At 57.6% G+C, this 21,707-nt stretch overlaps 1 protein-coding gene across 2 annotated transcripts; it reads right to left on the reverse strand.

Annotated features, from left to right (window-relative positions):
• Positions 1 to 29: 29 nt before the first annotated feature.
• Mybpc2 (myosin binding protein C2) lies at positions 30 to 21,131 on the reverse strand. 2 transcript variants are annotated; one of them, XM_076838369.2, is made up of 28 exons: positions 21,024 to 21,131; positions 19,520 to 19,597; positions 18,928 to 19,014; positions 18,619 to 18,767; positions 18,148 to 18,265; positions 17,437 to 17,485; positions 17,224 to 17,283; positions 15,605 to 15,801; positions 15,219 to 15,351; positions 14,285 to 14,409; positions 14,108 to 14,213; positions 12,633 to 12,805; positions 10,697 to 10,862; positions 9,624 to 9,730; positions 9,309 to 9,338; positions 9,008 to 9,147; positions 7,761 to 7,920; positions 7,577 to 7,681; positions 7,012 to 7,200; positions 6,488 to 6,622; positions 4,382 to 4,549; positions 4,138 to 4,226; positions 3,861 to 4,056; positions 3,550 to 3,689; positions 2,656 to 2,815; positions 2,374 to 2,510; positions 927 to 1,113; positions 30 to 145 (listed from the first exon to the last, which is right to left on the reverse strand). In XM_076838369.2, the coding sequence occupies exons 1-28, from the start codon at positions 21,040 to 21,042 to the stop codon at positions 135 to 137; spliced, it is 3,414 nt and encodes a 1,137-aa protein (XP_076694484.1). In that variant the 5' UTR covers positions 21,043 to 21,131; the 3' UTR covers positions 30 to 134. The 2 variants fall into 2 exon arrangements, with proteins under 2 accessions (XP_076694484.1, XP_076694483.1); XM_076838368.2 differs by lacking the exon at positions 30 to 145 and adding an exon at positions 206 to 386.
• Between the last annotated feature and the right edge of the window lie 576 nt (positions 21,132 to 21,707).

Here is a 21,707-nt window from a genome sequence, read left to right on the forward strand (position 1 = left end):
GAGCAGATTCAAAGACAGACACATGAGAGTCCAAGCAACACTGTCTTGTTGTGTGAGATAAGTAGAGGAGGGGACAGAGGCAGAGCACTCAGGGTGCAGTCAGGCTTGGTCACCTCCACAGGTTGGAGACGGTTTCACTGCGGCACTGTGGGGACAATGAGAGAGGTGCCTAGATTTCCAGGTGCCTTTGCCAGCTGTGTCCACATGACATGTTCCCATCCAGCGACTGTCCCTCATTTCCACCCCAGAGTAGGCTGTTCTGCTATAGACAGCTTCAGGACTCCCGAGGTCAGGCCATTTTTAAGCAGATTCAGTTGGTCAGAAGGGACAGAAAAATGTTGGATGTTGGGGACCTCAGAAGAGCAACAGCCTGGAACTGCAGCTGCCTGGGTGTAGAGGAGTCCCCCTGAGCCCCTGCTGAGGGTCTGCAGTGAGAGTCTTCTCTCTGTTGGATGGTCACCACTGAGTACAGCCCTGAGGGACCTGTTCTGTCCTCTGCACTGGCCCCTGACTGGCTCCAGGCCCCAGGCGGAGGAGGCTGGAAGAGTGTTGAGGAGGCACCGTGTGTACTGAGTCCCTCGAGGGGGCATCTTACGGGCTGTCACAGTACCAGGGCAGGGGCTCCACGACCAGTCCACTTGCTCAGCCCCCGCGCCTCTCCCCACATAGGCCCAGGCCTGCTGGAGGCCTTGGGGACACTCGCTGGGCTCTCCTTCCTCTCTGCCTCTGTCCTCCTCCCCTTTGGAGAAACCTCACTGAGCCCTGGCCAGGTGCGCAGGCGCCCCTCCCTGCCTGCACTGCCCTTGCTGCCGGCCCCAGCCCCTGCGCCCAGGGCTTCCCCGGGCCCCAGGCCAGCTCGGGTCTAGCATCACTTGGCACAGAGCCCCAGTCAGGTGGGGTGGGCCCGGGTGGGGACCCCTCCTCACCTCGGACATCCAGCTTGCACTCGGCCAGTGCCTCCCCCAGCTCATTGAAGGCCCGGCAGGAGTAAGTGCCCGCGTCAAAGGGCGAAGGGCGGCGGATGTTCAGCGTCAGGACTCCCTGGTGGTTGGTCATCAGGAACTTGGGGTCTTCCCTGATTTCCATCTTGTTCTTCATCCAGACCACCTTGGGCTGCCGAGGAGGGAGAAGAGGCCAACTCAGGGTGTGCCCTGGGCCATGGCAGGCGGGCTCAGGAGGCGGGTTTGGTTTCTAATCCTGCTGGGCCACCTCCTTGCCAGTTTCCTTGAACTTCCATTCTCTGACCCTCAGTCTCCTTTTCTGTACCCCACTGCACAGGTAGTGGTGAGGGCTTCCCACTGTCCTCAGCATAGCAGCCCGCAGCCAGACGTGACTTGACCCCCATTACTCTCTGCCCCCACCCTCCAGGCACTGGCTGAGTGCTGTTCCTGAAATGACTAGATGTACTCCATGGGGCCTCCGCACTGACATTCCCTCTTCAATACTGTCCCTCCTCCTCTCGTCTCTGGTTAGCACCTGCTTGTCCTTCACTCCATAGCTCGTATCATTTCCTGACCCCTGCCCTGGGACAGGGACACTACTCTCTCAGAACTGCCTGTATTTCTTGTCACCCTTTGTAGTTTTATATTATTTGGGTGATTTTGGATCAACCCTCAATTGATCGTTGATCCCAAACTTCTGGGACAGGAACTTCTGTCCTATTTGTCTAGTACATAAAAAGCCTTGAAAGACTAAATGGAGCGAATGGAGGCTTCGTGTCAGCTCCTGGAGGAAAGGGCTGAGCTGTGGGTGTGGGAGCAGGGGAGGGGGCGACGGAGAGTGACTGGAGGGGGCTGGCGAATGCCTCCCTGTGAAGGGCCAGATCATAACTATGTCAGGCTTTATGCCCCCAAGGTCTCTGTCACGACCGCTCAGCTCTGCTGCTGTGGTGCAAAACACAAACGAATGTATGTGGCCCAGGTGCCGATAAAACTTAATTGGGAGAAACAGGCAGCAGTCAGCCTTGGCCCCTGAGCTGGAGTGGGCCAGCCCCGGGTCTGCACGGCTTCCTGGAGCTCAGGGCTGCAGGTGTCCATATTTCCCAAAGATCAGCGGGAAGCCCTGGGGGTTCCTTGCAGATTTAGACCCCCTACCAGGTTTCTGTGTCCAAGGCACCGATGTGTGTCCTTGAGCAGGACAAGAGACCAAGTGGCCTCTCCTCAGGCTGCCAAGACAAGCTGTCCCCTGGTGGTCACACAGCAGAGAAGAGGCAGGGAGATGACTGTCTGACTTGGGCTCTGGCCAGAGGAGGGGAACAGGAAGTGGGTCACAGGGAGTGATTCCCACAGGAAGAGCTGTGGATGGGCCTGGGCTGTGGGGAGAGTCCCCGCGGGGCCCACACAGGGGCACCTGCAGGCCAGCCTGCCCCCACACCTTCGGGTGGCCTCTGACAGCACAGTTGAGAGCCGCGGAGTATCCAGCCACAACCACCCGGTCGATTAGAGGCGTGAGGAACATGGGAGGCGTCCGGAAGTCATGTTCCTTGTACTCGAGGGGTTTGAAGGTGATTCCTGGTGAGAGAGATGCCAGTAAGATGGCCCATCTAGATGGTCCCAGCCCCGGCCAGGGCACAGACTTGGCCATCTCCACCTTGTGGCCAGGTGCCCTCCCTCGGAGCCCCAGGGGTAACGGGGCCCCATGAGAGGGTGGCAGCACCTGTCTTGAGGATGCAGGCCGTGTTCTTAGAGACCCCAGGTGAGTCACTGAGGCCACAGATGTTCTCACTGAAAACGCGGAAGTAGTACTCATTGCCCACGATGAGGTCAGACACAGTGCAGCTGGTGTGGCGGTTGTGCTCATAGACGTTGAACCACTCCTAGTGTGGGGACAGGGGACATGGGAACATACACAAGTGGACACAGACACAGGAGGATCAGGGAGAGTTGAGAAGACCTGTCATTGACAACAGCGCTATTCACCATGGCCATCAAGGGAGACATTAGCAAAATGACATCCCTCATATAATGGAATATTATTCAGCCCTAAAAAGGAGAGAAGCCGTGACAAGGGCCACCAGGGTGAACTCTGAAGACACTGTGCTCAGTGAAGAAACCAGACTACTGAAGCCCCAAGTCGATTCCACTCATGTGAAATGTCCAGAGCAGATGAGTCCATTGAGACAGCACGTGGGCAGCCTCTGGGGACTGGTGGGTGAAGTGGGGGCTGCCAATGGGGACAGGTCTCCTTTTGGAGTGATGAGATGCCTTCACACTAGATGGAGGTGGTGGCTGCAGGCCTTGGAAATGTGCTAGAAGCCCCCGAGGGCTCCTGGAACCTGGGGCCTGGGGTATGGCTTGGTGGAACAGTGCTTGCCTGGCAGGGGTGGGGGTCTCTGGGTTCCATCCCCAGCACCACAAAGGACCAGTCAGTAAAATGGTTACTGCCTAATTCTGTTCTGTGAAGTCTATCTCAATCCAAAAAGAGCTGCATTAAGCCTCAGCCTCGAGGGCCCCCCAGCCCCTGCCCCCCGTTCCCCCCCCACACACTCTCGCCTCCTTCCCTGGTGAATGGGGTCCTGGGCTCCGCTCTCGCCGCCCTGCGTCCTCTCACCATGGTTTTCTTGTCTGCTTTCTGGACGAAGTAGCCGGTGATCTCGCTGTTCCCGTTGTCCTTGGGGGGCTGCCACTCCACCAGCGCGTTGGTGCCCCACACCTCCTTCACCTGCACGTTCTCCGGGGGCCCTGCTTTCTCTGGAAGGAGGCCCCCGTGGCCCCCTTAGACGCCCACCCATGCTGGTGCCCCAAACCTCCTCCCTCTCACCTCCTCCCACCCGTCCTCCGCCCCTCACGCCTCGCCTCCTACCCCCTCCGTCCTTCCCCTCCTGGACCACGCCCCCCGCCCCACCCCCACCCGCTGCGCACCCACGACCCGGATGCGGATGGTGGCCGTGTCCTTCATGTTCTCAATCTGCACGGTCAACTCGTACTCCCCCGAGTCGGAGCGGGCCGCCTGGCGCACGAAGAACACCGTGTCGAAGTCGCTGGTCCGCACGTGCACGCGCGAGGTGTCTATGGGGGCTCCGCCCTTGGTCCACACCACCTGGGGCCGGGGCTTGCCCTGGGGGAGCGGGCCAGCGGGTCAGGGGCCTGCAGCACCGCGGGGCCACCGCCGCCGCCCGTCCCGCCCCAGCCCGGGCACCTGGAAGGGGATGACGAGGTTGAGGTGCTCGCCCACTTTGCGGATGTACGTCTGGCGCAGGTGGCGCGGGAGGCGGATCTTGGGTTGCTCTGAGGGTAAGACGCAGGTGGGGGCTCAGCGCACGGCCGAGGGGACATTTGAAGGACAGAATGGGTGAGATTGTCTGGGGGAGGCCCTGGTGACCACCCAGCAAGGGCAGATGGGATGTCACTGACTTGGGTTCTAGGAGGACTGGGTCACCCACCCACAATCTCCCGGATGGTGACCGGCTGGACCAGGGTGGCCGGCTCACTGCGACCTGCAATGTTGACCCCAACCACCCGGAAAAGGATCCTGGCTCCGGTTGGGAGATCCTTGACCGTGAAGCCACAGCGCTCCACGGGCTCCTTGTTGGCAGGAAGCCACTCCTCGGCTGCAAGAGAAGTGCCAGGCAGGTGCCTCAGTCCCGGCCTCCAAGCTCCTCCGCCCCCTGCTCACTGTCCCTCTGGTGACCTGGGCCCCAGCACAGCCAATACTGAGTATTGCCCAGCGTTCCTGTGAGGGTCCCCAGGGCAGTCATGCATGAGTCCACCTTGCTTTGACCCATGGTCTCCCCATTTTAAGGACAAGGAAACTGAGGCCCAGAGAGGCTCAGACCAGGCAGCCTGGGCAGCAGAACCAAGGCACTGCTGAGCTCTGCTCAGGGGCCACTCTGAGCGCACAGCAGAAGGCTGGGCAGCCACACCCAGGGGTGCCCGAGCAGCAGCGAGGCTAGAGCTCCCTGGACTTCCGCCTCTGCTGCCGCCTCTGGGTGGATGAGACACTGAGGGTCAGAGCAACCACCAGGGGTGTGAGCCCTCACGGCCCAGCTCCAGAGCACCAGGCTTGGGCACAGGGGATCAGCCAGGTCAGACAGGGTGGAGAGGGCTGGCAGGGGGAAGGTACCTGTCAGGATGGGCTCTACCTCCGCCATATTAGGAGGGAGGAGCTGACCCTGAAGTCTCGGCCAGGGCCACACAGGCACAAAGCACAGGGACAGGAGGGCAGCCATATCTGCCTGGCTTTAAGACCTCCCAGTGACTGGCCACATCAGAGACAGTTCCACATCTGTGGCCCTGGGGCTGGCTACAGTCAGTGTCCAGTGAGTGTTCAGGGGCCAGTGGAGAAGTGGAGGATGGAAATATGGATGATGGATGGACAGGTGGAGAGACAATATATAGATAGGTAGACAGGCAGGCAGGCAGTCACACAGGTAGAAGAAGAAAGGGAAGGGAAGGCAGGCTGGGTGGGTGGATAGATACATGGGTGAAAATGTTACTGGATGGATGATGTATAGGTGGGTGGGTGGATGGATGGGTGGGTGGATGGGTGGATAGATGGGTGGTTGGGTGGGGGATGGATGGATGGGTAGATAGATGGGTGAATGTGTGGGGGATCGATGAATAGATGGGTGGTGAGTGAGGGATGGATGGGTGGATGAAGGATGGATGGGTGGATGGATGGGTGAATGGAGGATGGATGGATGTGTAGATGGGTCGATGGGTGGGTAGGAGATGGATGAATGAATGGATGGAGGATGGATAGGTGGGTGGGTGTATGGGTGGAGGATGGATGAGTGGGTGGGTGGGTGATGAATGGCTGGATGGAAGGGTGGATGGAGGATGGCTGGATGGGTGGGTGGATGGATGGATGGGTGGGTGGATGGATGGGTGGTTAGGGGGTAGATGGATGGGTGGATGGAAGATGGATGGATGGGTGGTTGGGGGGTGGATGGATGGGTGGATGGAGGATGGATGGATGGGTGGGTGGGTGGATGGATGGGTGGTTGGGGGGTGGATGGAGGATGGATGGGTGGGTGGATGGATGGGTAGGTGTGGGGGTGGATGGATGGGTGGTTGGGGGGTGGATGGATGGGTGGATGGATGGACAGATCAGTAGCTGGATGATCCAAAAGATTTTCCAATGGAAAGAAGGATGGACAGATGACTGACTAGGCAAGTGGAAGGAAGGATGGAAAGGAGGGAGGGAGGGAAAGAGAGAGAGGGAGAAATAAAAAGGGAAAAGGAAGAAGGAAATATGGCTGTCTGGCTGGATGGAAGGAAAGAGGGAAGCATGTAGGTATGTTTAGTAGATAAATGACTGGAAGGACAGAAGGACACATGTAGAGCCATTGCTGTGTGGGGCCACGGGGAGAGAGGAGAAGCTGGCCTAAGGGTCTGGCTTGACCCGTCCTTCCTGCAATCCACGCCAGTACAGACATGGGGTGAGTGGCTCCCTCCCCAGGCGCCTCTTGCTGCCCAACCCCTATCAGCTCCCTGGACAGGGCTCCCTTTGGGGCCCCCGTGGGCCACCACCCCGCCAGGGCACTCACAGCCCTCGAGGCAGTACTCCACCAGGTACCCGTCGATGCCGCCGGCCCCGATCCTGTCCGGGGGCCTCCACTTGAGCGTGGTGGTGGTGTCTGTCACGTCCTCCACCGTCAGGTGCAGGGGTGCACTCGTGGGGGCTGTAGGAGCCAGGGAAAGGGGTGTGGGTAAATGAAGGGTCAGGGTCAGCAGAAAGGGGCAGGGGTCAGAGGTGGAGTCAGTCTGGTTGGGAAGGGGGTTGTGGGGCTGGCTGAAAGTGCATGAGCAAGGAATGTCATCCGGGAGCCCAACTCAGGTCAGGGCTGATGCCCGCCTGGCAGGCAGAGGCCAGCGAGGTATCCAGGCATCAGCACGAGTCTAGGGTGGTGGGGACCAGTGGTTAGTGCATGGGGTCAAGAGGAGAGGAGGAGGGTGGGGTGGGTGTTGATGGGTTGGGTCAATGAGGGCCCAGAAATCCGCAGTCTGTAGGGTCAGAGGTCAGGGTGCAGGTGTGAGAGGGACAGGGCAGTGAGGGGTTCAGAGGCATCACCAATGGGCATGAAGGGCTTGGTGTTCATGCTGGGCTGGGAGACGCCGATGGCATTGACGGCAAAGACCCTCATCTCGTAGAGGATGCCCTCGATCATCTTGGTGGACTCGTAGGTCGTCTCCGTGAAGACCTCGAAGTTCAGCTTCATCCAGCGCTGAGAGCCCTTCTTCTTCCGCTCCAGGAGGTACCCTGAGGGCTCCCCAAGCAGAGGAGTGGGGATCATGGAGAGGTCGTGGGGTCACAGGCCACTGGGACAGTGAAGATGCCATCAAAAGGCTCCCATGGCCCATGGAGGCCTTAGGCCACAGGTCTTGGGTTGTCTCTGGCTCACAAAGCATTCCAAGGCCACCCCTCATAGGGTCAGGAGTCAAGAAGGTCACAGGTCATGAATCAGGGGGTCGGTGCATAGAAAGTCCCAGGCCTGTCCCGGGTTGTCGGGATGTTGGACAGGCAGAGACCTGGGTTTCCATCAAAGGTGGACCCAAGGCCCAGGCCCATGAGGACATCAAGGAGCAGCAGAGACTAAGGCAGCTCAGGGTCATGGGGATGGCCCACAGGCACTCACCAGTGACTGGCTGTCCCCCATCATACTTGGGTGGCTCCCAGACCAGGATGGCCCAATCCTCTCCCACCGATGTGATACGCACAGCCTCCGGGGGATCTGGGACATCTGGGAGACAAGAGAGTCAGGTGACCCTTCCAGACATCAGGGAGCCACCCACTGGCTCGGCCCTTGGCCCTCTGCTCACCCACAACCCGCAAGAAGATGGAGGCCACATCCTCGCCCGCGGGGTTGGTGACTTTGATGGTGTAGCGTCCCTCGTCAGCGCGCTCAGCACTCTCAATGACGAAGCTGCTGCAGTCCACACGCTGCTCGATGCGGGTCCTGCCCTCGGTGGCTGAGAACACCTGGACAGGCAGCAGATGGCCTTGCTGCGTCAGCTCTCCACCCAGGCCTGCCCCACCTCTCCTGTGCTCAAAATCCTGCAGGGGCTCCCCTCGCCCAGTTTGCGTGAGGCCTGCATGAGGCCCAGGGGCCCTTCAGGTCTGCACACAGCCCACCATTCCCTACGGCCCTCTCACCCTGCAAACACTGTCCCTTATTAAAAAACACCCCATGGTCTGGTCCCCGAGGTCTTGCAAGGCTGTTCCCTGTGCATGCAGCCAGATCCTCTTAGACACCCAGAAGTCACCTCTTCCAGGACGTGCTCTTGGAAGCCCCCAGCTGAACGTGAGCATCCCTCCCTATCCTTGGACTCCTGCTCGCTCCCTTTATCTCAGCCCTAGAACCCTAGGCGACTGCTGCTTGGCTCACATCTGCCTCTCCAAGAGGGAAGGCCCGCAGGGGCGGCGGCTGCGTCTGATGCATGGTTGCAACCTCGGCACTACCAGAGACCTGGCCCAGGAAGCCTCAGAGGATGCTGGTGAGTGAATGAGCAAGTGAGCGCAGACTAAGCTAGTCTGTCCACTTTACAGAAGGGGAAACAAGCACAGAACCGACCCAGGGTCTGGTACATACACAGTCACAATGGTGGATGGAAAGATGGATGGATGGATGGATGGATGGATGGATGGATAGATGCATATCTAGCTAAACAGATGAGTTTCTAGATGAATGGATAGATAACTGAATTGATAGATGGTTAAATGGTCAAATGAATTAATTATTTCACGAGTGGATGGATGGATGAATTAATCAATTAACAGATGCATGAAAGGATGGATGGTTGGATGAGTTACTGGATGGGTGACCCAGTTGATCCATTGATTAATTAGCTGTTGGGTAGATAATGGAAGGAGTACCCACCCTGTGCCAGGCGCCTATCAGGTGGTGTACAAATATAATTCTCCAATCTTCAAAACAACTCCATGAAGAAGGAATCCTTGTCCTTATTTCATACAGGATAAAACTGAGGCTCAGAAAGGGCAAGAAACTTGCCTGGCGTCACCCAGCAGAGCTAAGAGGGAGAGGAATGCGGCGGAAGCCCCAACCTACATCATCTCCCTTCATCCAGGTGGCGACAGGAGGGGGCTCCCCTGTGATGGCCACATCCAGCCTCAGTTTGTTCCCAGCCACAACCACAATGGAGTTCTCTGAGGTCTTCCCCGAGCAGTCCAGGTGGATCTTCGGTGGTTCTGGAGGTGCAGAAAGACACTAGGGATCTTGACAGGCAGCCCACGAGAGCAGCCCCTGAGAAGCTGGGTTCCCAGAGTGGCCGAGGCCCAGGGGCCAGCCCAGCCCCCTCCCTCAGGCTGAGCGTGGGTTCCCAGCCCGCCAGAGCAGACCTGGGCCTCACCTTGCTTGGGGACGTACTCCACCTTGATTTCTGGAAGAACAGAAGGAGGGTGATTAGGTCGAAGCTGTCGGCACCCTCCTCCCACCTTCACAGTCCAGAGGCAGAGGTGAACATGTGGCAGAAACCCTGGGAACTGGTGCCACCGCTCCCCGTTGGGTGTAACTGTGCTGTCTCCCATCACCTCATCTGACCACCCCCAGCTCCGCGACACGCGCTGTACATTAGGGACACTTCACCCACAGGGAGGCATCTGGGGTCCTCAGGTTTGGGAGGGTGTGTTCTGTATCTCTGGCGCACAGGAAGGGGCATCTTTACCCAGGAAGTTGAGCTTGGCGGAGAGGGACAGAGCGTAGCCATCAGGCACAAACGTGTAGTCGCCCTCGTCCTCAGGACGGACATCGTCAATCACCAGCTTGTGGAACCTGAAGGGTGGAGGGAGCAGGGTGGGGAGGCGGGTCTGCCCCCACTCCTTCCTTCAATGCCAGCGTGAGAAACACCCTCCTCAGTGCAATCTACATGCCCATCATTTTTATTCATGGCTTTAGGGTGCTATGGCCTGGGTTTGAGTCCCACTTACTAGCTGTGTGACATTGGGCAAGTTACTCAATCTCTCTGTGCCTCCATTTCTTCATGCATAAATAGGGATGATGATAACACTGTACGTAGGGGTTGTTGAACAGCATTTAGAGAGGTGCCTGGCACACAGCAAGTGCCCTACAGATGTTAGGACAGCTGTCTTTAGCACTCCTGGTTCCTTACACAGAACACAGAGAAAGTCTGCGTCCTTCAGGAGTATTGCCGAGAAAACCAGGAGGGCGTGGCTGCATGCTGCAGGTGGCAGGTGCTGATCTCAGGTGTGACGTGCACCTGTTGAACTCCAGCCTCTTGCTGTCCTAGCCGGAATTCCCGTGGCCCCAGGCTCCCCCGACACATGGCCCTGTGGCCAGGCCTGTCCCCACCACGAGCTGCAGTCTTCCTCCCACCCCTTGAGCCTGGTCTGGCCTGGCGCTTGCTTTGCCCAGTAGATTATGGGCAAATGACACTGGGATAGTTCCCAGCACAGGCCACTGGGCCCACCTTCACTTCTCCACTCTCTAGGGACCTCTGCCTCTCGTGTGGCCTCTGCCTCTGCCACGGAATAGCCAAGACTCGCCTCCTGGACGGGAGGCCACATGGACCAGAGCGCTGTCAGCTGAACTGTCCCAGCTGAGGTCCTCACGGAGCCCAGGCGGGACCAGGGGACATTTGCCGGCCACACAGGCAGGAGGGAGGCCCCCTGCCAACCCACACACTCACAGGAAGTCAGCCCTGGCTCTTGTGAACCAGGAAGAGGGCCCACAGCCTCCACGGAGCGGCACCCACCGCGCCCGGCCCTCCGCGCTCCTCACCTGCCTACGTGGGAGATGGTGATCCTCTTGCTGGGCCGCACCTCCACCCCGTTCTTGTACCACTTGCCGGTCACCTTCTCATCGGACACCTCACACTTGAACACAGCCTGCTCCGAGGCCTTCACGGTCAGATCCGCGATGTCCTGCAGGACCTCCAGTTGTTTCTCTGAGCAAAAGGGAGGCGGCCCCGTCACTACTCCAGATGGCCCACAGACTCATGCGCACCCGAGGCTCTGGCCCTGCAGGGCAGCCCGACCACTCAGAAGCCACCACCGGCCCTGGGTGGTCCTGTCCTGGGGGAGGCTGAACAAGGACCCACCATGAGAGGGAGTAAGGTGGCACGGGAAGAATCCACCGAGGATGCAGAAGAGACTCCCAGGAAGAGGGAACGCTGTGCGGGGGGGCCCCAGGCGGGGTGGGGGTGGCTTAGTGGCACAGCGCTTGCCCCGTAGGCTCAAGGCCCTGGGTTCAGTTCAACTCCCAGTACTGAAAAAAATAAATAAAAGGACTCTGTCTCTGAGTGGGACAGGGGCCACCAGAGGAGACTGGTTCGAATGCTTGTCTCTTGTTAAATAAGATGCCTGATTTAGAGCAAAGTGATTATAGGGTTTAGACAGGGGAGCGGCGCTCTTCCAGCCATCCTGATCCCCTCTGCAGCTGTAAAAGCAAACACATCCCTGTCCCTCGGGATTGGCAGGGCATTGATTCCAGGCTCCCTGCAGATACCAGAGCGGCAGATGTTCCAGTGTCTGTGCCCAACCTCGGGTCCCTGTGCTCTCAGTCATCTCCGGACGACCTGCACAGCCCGACACAACCGAAGTATGCACTTCAGATGGTCCCAGGATAACGACAAGGAAAGGATCTGTGTGCTCAGCTCAGCTGCAGGCCCCAGAGGGACGCGAGGGACGTGGCTGCTGGAACCGGGGTTGCGAACCTGGGGCACGGGGCACGCGCTTGCTCTCTCCTTTCTCTGTCTTTATACACATGGTGAATTCGTTTGTTTTATCATCTGACAGTTGATCTTGGAAATCCATCCTTCCATTCCAGGAAATTCAGCTCTCTTCTTTCCTTTTTTTCTTTTTCTGAGATGGGGATGCTCTAAATTGCCCAGCCTGCCCCCAAGATCATCACCCTCCTGCCTCAGGCTCCAGAGTCCCTGGGGTTACAGGTGCATGCCACCACATGGGCTCCGTGTTGTCATTTATTATGGTAACGCAGGGACATCCCATCATCTCCTTGGCCCACAGGTGACAGGGTTTGTTGGGGTTTTGTTTGTTTGCAGTGCTGGTCTTGAACCCAGGGCCTCACACATGCCAGGCAAGCATGCTACCACTGAGAGACACCCTGCACTTGTCATTTTGAGACAGGGTCTAAGTTGCTGAAGCTGTCCTTGAATTTGCCATCCTCCTGCCTCAGCCTCCATAGTCGCTGGGATCACAGGCATGCACCACCAACTGGGCTTATTGGTTTGTTTTCGCCATTCATTTGTATAGACTTACAGACTCGCACAAACAATGCAGACTCCTTTGGACCCTTCTCCCAACATCCCCCAGCGGTGACACCTTACATGACTGTGAACCAAAATCCCAGCCAGGATGTCACCAACTGTGCCTGTGAGCTGGATGACACCTGGTGCTCAGTGTTCACCACAGTTTAGGTAAACGAGGCTGCCTCTGGCAGGGGCAAAGGTCTGAGGTGTAGAGAGGTCACTGTAAGGGGACGAGTATGGACCTGGCAGCCAGTGAGGAGACTGCTACAGGCACGAGGCGACAGGGGCCTGGGCCAGGAAGGGGCAGCTGAAGATGTACTTTGAAGATGGGACAAACAGGATTTGCCTGGGGTTGAAGTCAGGGTGGGAGGATCCGGTTCAACTCCCAGATTTGGGGCCCAGGCCATGGGGGGCTGCAAGGAGAGGCCCCACCGCCCGAGCCCTCACCTTCCACAATGAGGTCAGCTTCACACTGGCCGCCATTGGTCATGACCTGATAGCGGCCCCCATCCTCCAGGCTCACGTCGGAGAAGATGAGGATATGGCGCTTCCCGTCCTTCTTGAAGCGGTACCGGGCCTTGAAGGAGTCCTCCCGCGTCAGCTCCACGCCGTCCTTCATCCTGGGTGGACGAACGTGAAAGGGGGTGTAAGGGGCCAGCTCAGCTCTGGGCCTGGTCTTGAAGGTGACTGGGGAACCAGAGCAGAGGGACTGAGGGAAGGTCACAGGAGGAAGGGGGACAGGGGATGGTAGAGACATCTGGAGGGCTGGCAGGGTCCCAGGGGAAGTCAGGGGAGAGGTCAGGGACACAGAAAGAGGCCATGGGTAGAGGTCAGAGCACAGTGGAAACCTGATCGTCTCAGAGAGATGTCCAGCACTGACCCCTGTTCATGGTGCTTCTCCCACTGGGATCCCCTCCCATGTCACCCTGCCACCTTGTCACACAGATCTCAATTACAACCCAGGAAGGACCCCTCCAGGAAGCCTTTCCAGACTCCCGAGTCCCTTCCCCCTTTGAAAACGCTACAGCATCTCTCCGCTCCTCTCAATCACTTGTCAAAGAAGAACTTCTATATTTATTTGCATGAAATGTGATTAATGCCTGCCTGTCTCCTTACACACACATGCACACACACACACACCACCAATTTTCCAGATTATAAGGGCCACAGAGGTAGGCACCAGGCTGATTTTTTAAAACTATTTTTTTAGTTGTAGATGGGCACCTTTATTTTATTTACTTATTTTTATGTGATGCTGAGGATCAAACCCAAGGCCTCACATGTGCTAGGCGAGCGCTCTGCCACTGAGCCACAACCCCAGCCCTGATATGTTTTTAGAAGAGCACAACCTGCTATAGGTGCTTAATAAATATTTGCTGGATGGCTGAAGCAATATATGGATGGATGAGTGAAGGGGCAGAAGGTGGGCAAGTGGGTAGAAGGGTGGATAAGCGGATGGAGGGTTAGAGAACCATCCAAATGGACAAGGCAATGAATGGGTGAATCCATGGAGGTGAGTGTGTGACAGGGTGATGGGAGATGGGTGGAGGGAAAGGGGAATGCGGGGATGATGAGTGGATGGAGGGTTGGGGATCTCCTTGAATGGACGAGGAGGTGTGTGGATGGGCCGATGGATGAATTAATGAATGGGGCGGGTGGATGGAAGGTAGATGAAGAGCCAGACCTAAGGACAGATGATGGACTGCATGGATGAATAAATATTTAACGAAACAACAGGGACCCAGGAATAGACCCTGAAAATGATGGGTCAAGGTCAGAAGTCCCAGAAAGAGGCACTGAGGAAAGGTCAGCATTTGAAGAGAAAGGCTGGGGAAAGGTCAGGATCGTCCCTGGTGGTGCCAGCGCCCATCAGGACCAGGGCTGAGACACCTATTTGGAGCTCAGGGGTCAAGGTCACTCACCACATGACCTGGGCACCCTCTTCTGACACTTCGACCGCCATCTCCACACGGTCGCCCACAAACACCTGCTGGTCCTCCAGAGGTGTGACGATCAGTACCGGAGGCTCTGTGTGGTGGGGGCACGGAGGTCAGTGGTGTCAGGTCCCCCTAAAGAGCTCCACCCCTCTCCACACTCACCTTTGACGAACAGCTCCGTGAAGCACTTCTCATCCTTGACAACCACCTCATAGGCCGCATCGTCGGCCAGCGTGCACTTATTGATGGTAAGGATTCGCTTCTTACCAACGTTCTCGAACACGTACCTGGCGCAGAGAACTCACCTCAACCCGTGCACAGAGGAAGGCCTAGCCCCAGGCAGCTCTGCCCAGCTATTCTCAGAACACATGTCCCTCTCCAAGTCAAGGTGTGTGGGAGCGGTAGAGAGCCCATTTCATTATGTGAACAACCAGAGTGAAAATACCAGCTGTCCACTCGCATCCTCCCTCCTTTCCTTTGAGCAGGGGCACATGGCCACCCACTTAGAGAACTACATTCTCCAGCTTCCTTTGCTCAAGGATGGACAGAAGACTAAGTCTGAGCCAGTGGAATGTGAGTAGAAGTCATGTGGGCTCCTTCCAGGAGGATGAGGCAGTAGGACTGCAAATTTGAGGTCAGCCTCAGAAACTTAGTGAGTCCCTAAACAACTTAGTGAAACCCTGTCTCAAAATTAAAAAAAAATAAAATGAAATAAAAAAGGCTGGGGATGTAGCTTAGTGGTAAATTGCCCCTGGGTTAAATCCCCAATACCCCACTCCAAAAAAAAAAAAAAGTGCTCATTATAGCCAGGTGTGGTGCTGCACACCTGGAATCCAAGCAACTTGGGAGGCTGCAGCAGGATCACAAGTTCAAGGCCAGCCTGAGTAACTTATGGAGACTCTGTCTCAAAATAAAAAATAAAAATGGCTAGAGTTGCAGATCAATGGTAGAGAGTCCCTAGGTTCCACAGCCCCAGTATTGGGGTGGGGGGGCTTATGATAGAAAAAAAATACCAAAGCAAAAAAAGAAACCCATCCTTATTGCTGGGTGTCCTCTCTGGACTGGATTTCCACCAGGCAGCAAGCCCCATGCGTACTTGCTGCTTGGTTTGATCTCCTGGCCGTTCTTGAACCACTTGAGAGGAAGGTCTGGGTCGCTGATCTCCACCACCAGCTTGATCTTGTTGCCCCTGTCCACCTGGTAGGCGGGGTCCAGCTTTTTTGTGAAGGCTGGACGTGGAGAGAAGCACAGGGGCTAGAGACGAGGAGCCTCACCACCCTGGGCACCCAGGAGAAGCCACATCTCCCTCCCCAGGCCACGGGCTCTCCGAGGTCAAGGTCAGGGGCCTCCTGTGAACCTCCCTGAGAGCAAGATTCAACTACTCCTTGACCGGGGTCTCCAGGATGGGTCCCGTGTCCAGACAGCAGGTGCCCGTGGTGCTGGGGTCCCTGTGGATGGGCCTCCTCCGCTCAGAGTGCTGACCTGCGCTCTTCTTGACCTCGACCTTGGCCTTCTTGAGCCGCTTCAGCATGCCCCGGAGGTCGGTGATGCCGTACTGGAAGGCGATTTTCTCGTACTCGCTCTTCTTGGCCCCTTTCAGGAGCTCCCAGATCTCCGGGGGGATGCCCAGGTCGTCGTCGTCCTTCTTCTTCTTCTTCTTCTCCTCCTCGACCACCTCCCTGAGGGCGGGAGGCAGGCCCAAGCCACCAGGAGTGAGAAGGTGAGCGTCTCCTCTGCTTGCTGTGGGACTTACCCCAGTCACCTTCTCTCCCTGGCCTTCCACTGTCCCACCCCAGCCTCCTCCTAGGCCTCTGTCCTCCAGCCTCCTCCCCTCTCCACATGGCCCCTCAGATGCCATCCCTAGGCTGCTGAGAACTCTCACGGTCCCCATGCTACTGCCCTCAAGAGGAAGGCCCCACCCCCCAGCCTGGCGGTCACATACCCACCCACCCTTCCAGCACTGCCCCCCCAGGACAGATGAGCCGGCACCCAAATATAGAGCAACAGGGGAGTGACAGATGCGTCAATGGATGGGGAGGCAGAAAGACAGGCGGGGGGTTGGTGGAAGGTGGCTGGGTGAGGGGATGGGCTGGTGGCTAGCCAGAAATGTTGGACAGCTGGGTGAATCTGTTGATGGGAGGTGGACCAGTCAGTGGTTGACTGGCCAGGGAAACGGGTGAGTGGATTAGTAAATGGGGTTGGTTATGGGGTAGGTGGGGGAGTGGGGGATGGAGAGGTTGACCAGCAGGTGGTGAGTACTACATGGGGCAGCATGACATGGCCATCATTCAGTCATTTTTTACCTAGAGAACACTGATTTCCTACAGTTCAACCTAACAGAGAGCTACGGGTGCGGGATGCGATGTGTCAATGGCGAGGTGAACGGTTGGTAGAAGGACGTCTGGATAGACAGATGGGGGATGAGTAGATAGGCAGACAGGATATTGGATATGGTTGGGAGAGAGAGAGGGTACAGATGGCTAGACGGATGGGAAGGTGGAGAGGAGGACAGGAAGGGACCTCATCAGGTGGAGAAGTGTATGAAGCAGGGAGGTGCAGGATGAACTGATGGACTGACATGGATGGCTGAGCATAAGGCAATTAGGTGGATGGACAGGCGGAAAGATGGTGGGTAGATTAAGGGATATGTGAGTGGGGATATTGAGAAATGGGAAGATGGGTGAATAGATGAATGGGTGGGTGGGTGGATGGATGAATGGGTAGGTGGATGGACTGGTGGGTGGGAAAAGAGGATGCACAGATGGTTGGTTGGATGAGTGGGTGGATATGGAAGTGAACTGGAGCCTGAGTGAGCAGGAGAGGATATGGGGTCATGGGTTAAAGAGGAGTAAGTAGGCTAATTGGTGGGCAGGTGGTGGACTGGATGAGATTGTGGGCAGGGGCAAGGGGAACAGGTGTGTAGGTGGGTAGTAAATAGACAGGTGACTGGATGGGTTGGCAGGTAGGAACTGAATAGAGGGAGAAAATGATGGAGGGAGAAGCAGAGAATCCGGGGAGAATTTGGAAGTAACAGGCAGTGGAGCTTCCCCCGCCATCCTCCTCCCCTGGGTCCCCAACTCCCCTCTGTGAAGTGGGCTCACCTCTTCTTCAACAGGCCGCTGAAATCCAGCTCACCAGCATCCTCTGGCTTCCCTTCACCCCTGTGGCCATTGAGAGGGGAAATGAACCTCACTGAGATTCATCCTGGGGTCCCCACTCCCTGCCTTCCATGATCCTCCCTTCTTCCACATTTCCACCGCCCATGATCCTTGGCACCAGGAGATCCCCTCTCCCTGGAATCCAGAACCACTTACGTTCGCTTGAAGCTTTCCAGGCTCTGCCCAGAGGCGTCCTGACGGGGTGCTGGGAGGGGACAATTGGGGAAAGGGAAGGTGAGCTGGAGGCGAGAGCTGATCTAAGAACAGGAGCTCCTCTCCAGGCCCGGAGGCTCTCCCAGGCCCCTTTCCTCTGCCTGCTGGACCAGCACGCCCTCCTGCCTGGGCCTGGCCCCTCCACTCCCAGTCCCACTCACTCACATCCCTGGCCACCAGAACTGTCCCTCGGCAGCTTGCACCGCTCCCTCTGGGGTCTGGGCAGCCTCATCCTCTGCACCCCTCATATCTAAGTCCCCCCATGTCCTGAGCTCAGACTCCCTAATGCCCTCAGAGCTCTATACCTGTGCCCCCATGTGTAGCCTCCTGTTCGTCCCCTATACCCTCGCCCTCAGCCCACACCCCCACGTTCTCTACACCAGGACGCCCTCATCCCCCAAGCCTTGATCCCACTTGCTCAAGCCTGAAATCTGCTCACCTCCTAGGCTTTCACATGCCTGAACCCTTTTCCCCTGAACCTATAGCTCCTCCTCCTCTAGCCCGTGGATGGTCTCCCCAGTTTTGAATACCATGAACCCTGGATCTCTACTCCCAGATCCACACACCCAGCCTCCCCACATGTCTCCACAATCTCCCTACACCCCCAAGCCCAGACCCACAAACCTCTACCCCACCACACCCCCGCCAGCGTACCCTCCACATCAATGTTGAAGCTACAGCTGTCACAGATGTCCTTGGCTTTGACCTCAAGGCGGTAATCCCCACGGTCCCCCAGTACCACCTTCCCAATGTGCAGCTCCACAGTGTACACCTGGGGGCCAGGGCCAGGGGTGTGGATACACCGGACTACCCCACAGCCCCTCACCTCCCCTAAGCCCACTTCAGAACTGTGCCCAAGTCCTCACCCCTACCCCACCCAGGGGCCTTGGAGGCCTAGCACAGGGGCCTCAGCACCCAGTGGCCAGCTCAGTCTCTCCTGGCTGGACAATCTTGACTCCTGGGCCCAAATGACCACACTCAAGTGCACTATACCCAACCCCAAACACCCCCACTGCTCAACAGAGCCTCCACCCAGGGGGCTCCAGACCACAGCTGTGCCTCAGATAACAGGCCTGCTCGGCCCCCAGCCCGCCCGCACACCCCCCCATACTGTGGAGTCCTCACATTACTGGCAGAGTCGTGGGACTCCTTGAAGGAGAATCGGGCCCCACTCTTGCTGCCCAGCTCTAGCCACTTGCCCTTGAACCACTTGATGGCCGGTTTGGCAGGTAGCTCCTTCCCGTTCACCTTGGCTGTGATCACAGCATCCTTTCCTGGGTAGGGTGAAGGGAGAGCCATCAGGATCCCCAGAACTCTTCAGAGGGGGACTGTGAGCTTGAGAGACCCAGTGCGTCCTCCCTCAGACCCAGGGGCCCAGGCCCCGCCTCCTCCCTCGACCTGGGGTCCAGGCCCAGCCTCCTTCAGGCCCCTCACCAGTCTCCACCGATACAGAGTCTGGCTTTTGCAGGAAAATGCCAGTGGGCTCCTCAGCAGTCGGGGACTGGTCCTCAGGTGGGACTTCTGCTCAGGAGACAGGATTAGGATATCAGAGAATGGCTCGGGTCGAGCAGCAGGGCATGGGGAAGAGGCCCCCTGTTCAGTAGACTCAAAGACCATGGGGGCAGAGCGGCTTTTCCTGAACTGGGAAAGACCGTGTGTCCTATAGCTGCCTGTGTGACCTAACTAGACTCCCCCAGCCCTTTAGCCTCAGCTTCCCCCTATGTGAACCAGAGGGTATAGACTAAATGGTCCTTTAGGGTAGGAGAGGCTTAAAGATGGACTGGGGCATTCGGAGCTGGGCAGGTGGTGGTGACCAACTAGCCAGTTGATGGGAGCCTGAGGCCAGGCTGAGGGGCTGGCGCTCTCCTAGCACTAGGGAGCCATGGCAGACTGTGAGCAGGGAGGGCTGGTCACCTCTGGTGCTGTGTGGGACAGACCAAAGGAAAAAGACCAGGAAGAGGCTGGAGAGAAGGCACAGAGGAGTGTAAGAGGGAGACGGGATGACAGGCCAGGGACACCCTCTCACCTTTGGGGGGCTCTGCAGGAGCCTCCTTAGGGGGAGCTTCTTTGGGGGCATCTTTGCCTTTTGGGACCTTTTTGGCTGCTGAGATAGGAAATATTCACACTTGAGCATGTGCTAGCCACCTTCCTCCCTCAGACCCAGGGTCCATGCCCCAGCCCCTATCTCTCAGACCCAGGGTCCAGGCCCAGCCTCCTCCCTCAGACCCAGGGTCCAGGCCCAGCCTCCTCCCTCAGACCCAGGGGTCCAGGTCCAGCCTCCTCCCTCAGACCCAAGGGTCCAGGCCCAGTCTCCTCCCTCAGACCCAGGGGTCCAGGCCCAGCCTCCTCCCTCAGACCCAGGGGTCCAGGCCCCAGCCCCCCTCCCTCAGACCCAGAAGTGGGGGGTGGGCATCCTAGGTGTAAATTTATATCTAATCCTGAGTCTGTAAGATCAGGTTTCCCCTACCCTAGGCAGGTGGTGCCCCAGCTACCCAGGCCACTGGGCCCTGACCTTTTGGTTTCTGGGGGTATAATTAGCTCTTCCTCTAGGCTAGAAACTGGACACCTCCTGCTGACCACAGCAGCCTTCCCCTGGGGTGCTGGTTCCATGGGGGCACAGGGGCAGAAGGGGGCTGGACCCCCACCCCACTCCTAGTTGGCCTGATGCCAGGGGACGCAACACGCCAGGAAGAGGTCCACCACCCAGGGCCTGTCTCCTGTGCAGACTTCCTCATAGAGAGGGAGCCCATGCTTCCATAGAGAAGTGCCCTCCAGTCCCATTGGAAGAGGGACCTCCCAAACTGTACATAAAGAAAGGGCTCCAGGGCTGGGTGTGGCTCAGTGGCACTGTGCTTGCCCAGGAAATGCAAGGCCCTAGGTTTGATCCCCAGAACTACAAAAGAGAAAAAGAAAGATCTTAGGCTCCTATTCCAAGAAGATCCCCTAATTCCTACACAGGGCAGCCCCAATTCCCTTGGAAAGAGGGCTCTCCTCCTCCTTATTGGAGAAGAGTCCCAAGTCCCATGCAGACTGGAACCTCTAAGCTCTATACCCACAGATGATCACTCCTAAAAAGATTCAGTCTTCATCCAGGGAGGAAGCCCAATCCCTGCCTAGAGGATACCCCCTCCAAATGCAAAGGACCCCACCACCACGCAGACTCCCCAATCCACATGCCAGAGACCCTACCCCCACTGAGAAAAAGGAACCCTGATTTACAATCAGAGAATCCCCATTCACCTGAAATGGATCCCTAATCCGCTACAAAAAAACCCTCTTTTTTGCAGGGGGAGGGGACCCCCCATCCTACAAAGACATGTAACACCTCCACCTACCACAAGAAGGAATCTCCCCCTGCTTTCTGCACAGGGCAACCTACTCAGATATGGGGTCCCCATCCCACGTAAAAAATTAAACATTTCCTCACAGAGAAAGCACCCCATTCTCCCCAACTCACAAAAACAGGAGCCCCAAATCCCCATTCAGAAAAGAGGACCCATCCTCTCTTAGAAAGGGGTCCTGGTAGCCACCTGGTTTGGCCTCAGGCATGGCTGCGGATCTCTTCCGGCTCCGCTGACCCAGCCGCCTCTAGCCAGGCCCTAGGGAGGACAGGTGGGACCACAAAGGAGGGGGGGCTTTAAGAAGTCCGGGGACTCCCAGGAGGCTCCGGGAGGCATCGGAAGGCTGCCCCACATTCCTCTTGCGTGCTCTAAAGGGCGAGAAATAACAGCTGGACAGAGATAGATGGGTGAACGCCAGGTCCGCGTGGAGGACAGGCCGCAGGGTTCAAGACACCTGGTTCGGAGGGAGGAGGTGCCAGAAGCGGGGACATCAGGGTCTCGGGTAGGAGGGGGCTGGGTGCCCTGAATCCTAAGTCCGGGAGCAGAGGAACCCGGGCCCCGGGTTCTGGTTCTCTGTCCGGAAGAAGGAAAGAGGAGGCGGAGGGGGGCCAGGATGCCTGGGTCCTGGGAGGAGGCAAGGGAGGGGCAGGGGTCCTAGGTGGGTGAGGCCGGGAGTCAGAGGCTGGCGTGGGGGTTGGGGAGAGACATCTAGAAAGCCATTCTTAGTATCTGCAAGTCAGGAGTTTTCGGGAAACCAGAGCCGGGAGGGAGGGTCCGGTTTCCCAGCGTAGGCAGGACAACTGTCGGGGGGAGGAGGTCTCTGTGACCCCAGGGAGCGCACTGGGGCTCTGGGACTCCCGCGTCCCGCTCTGC

The sequence above is a fragment of the Callospermophilus lateralis genome, chromosome 18 (genome assembly GCF_048772815.1).
Source record: "Callospermophilus lateralis isolate mCalLat2 chromosome 18, mCalLat2.hap1, whole genome shotgun sequence".
Lineage (NCBI taxonomy): Eukaryota > Metazoa > Chordata > Mammalia > Rodentia > Sciuridae > Callospermophilus > Callospermophilus lateralis.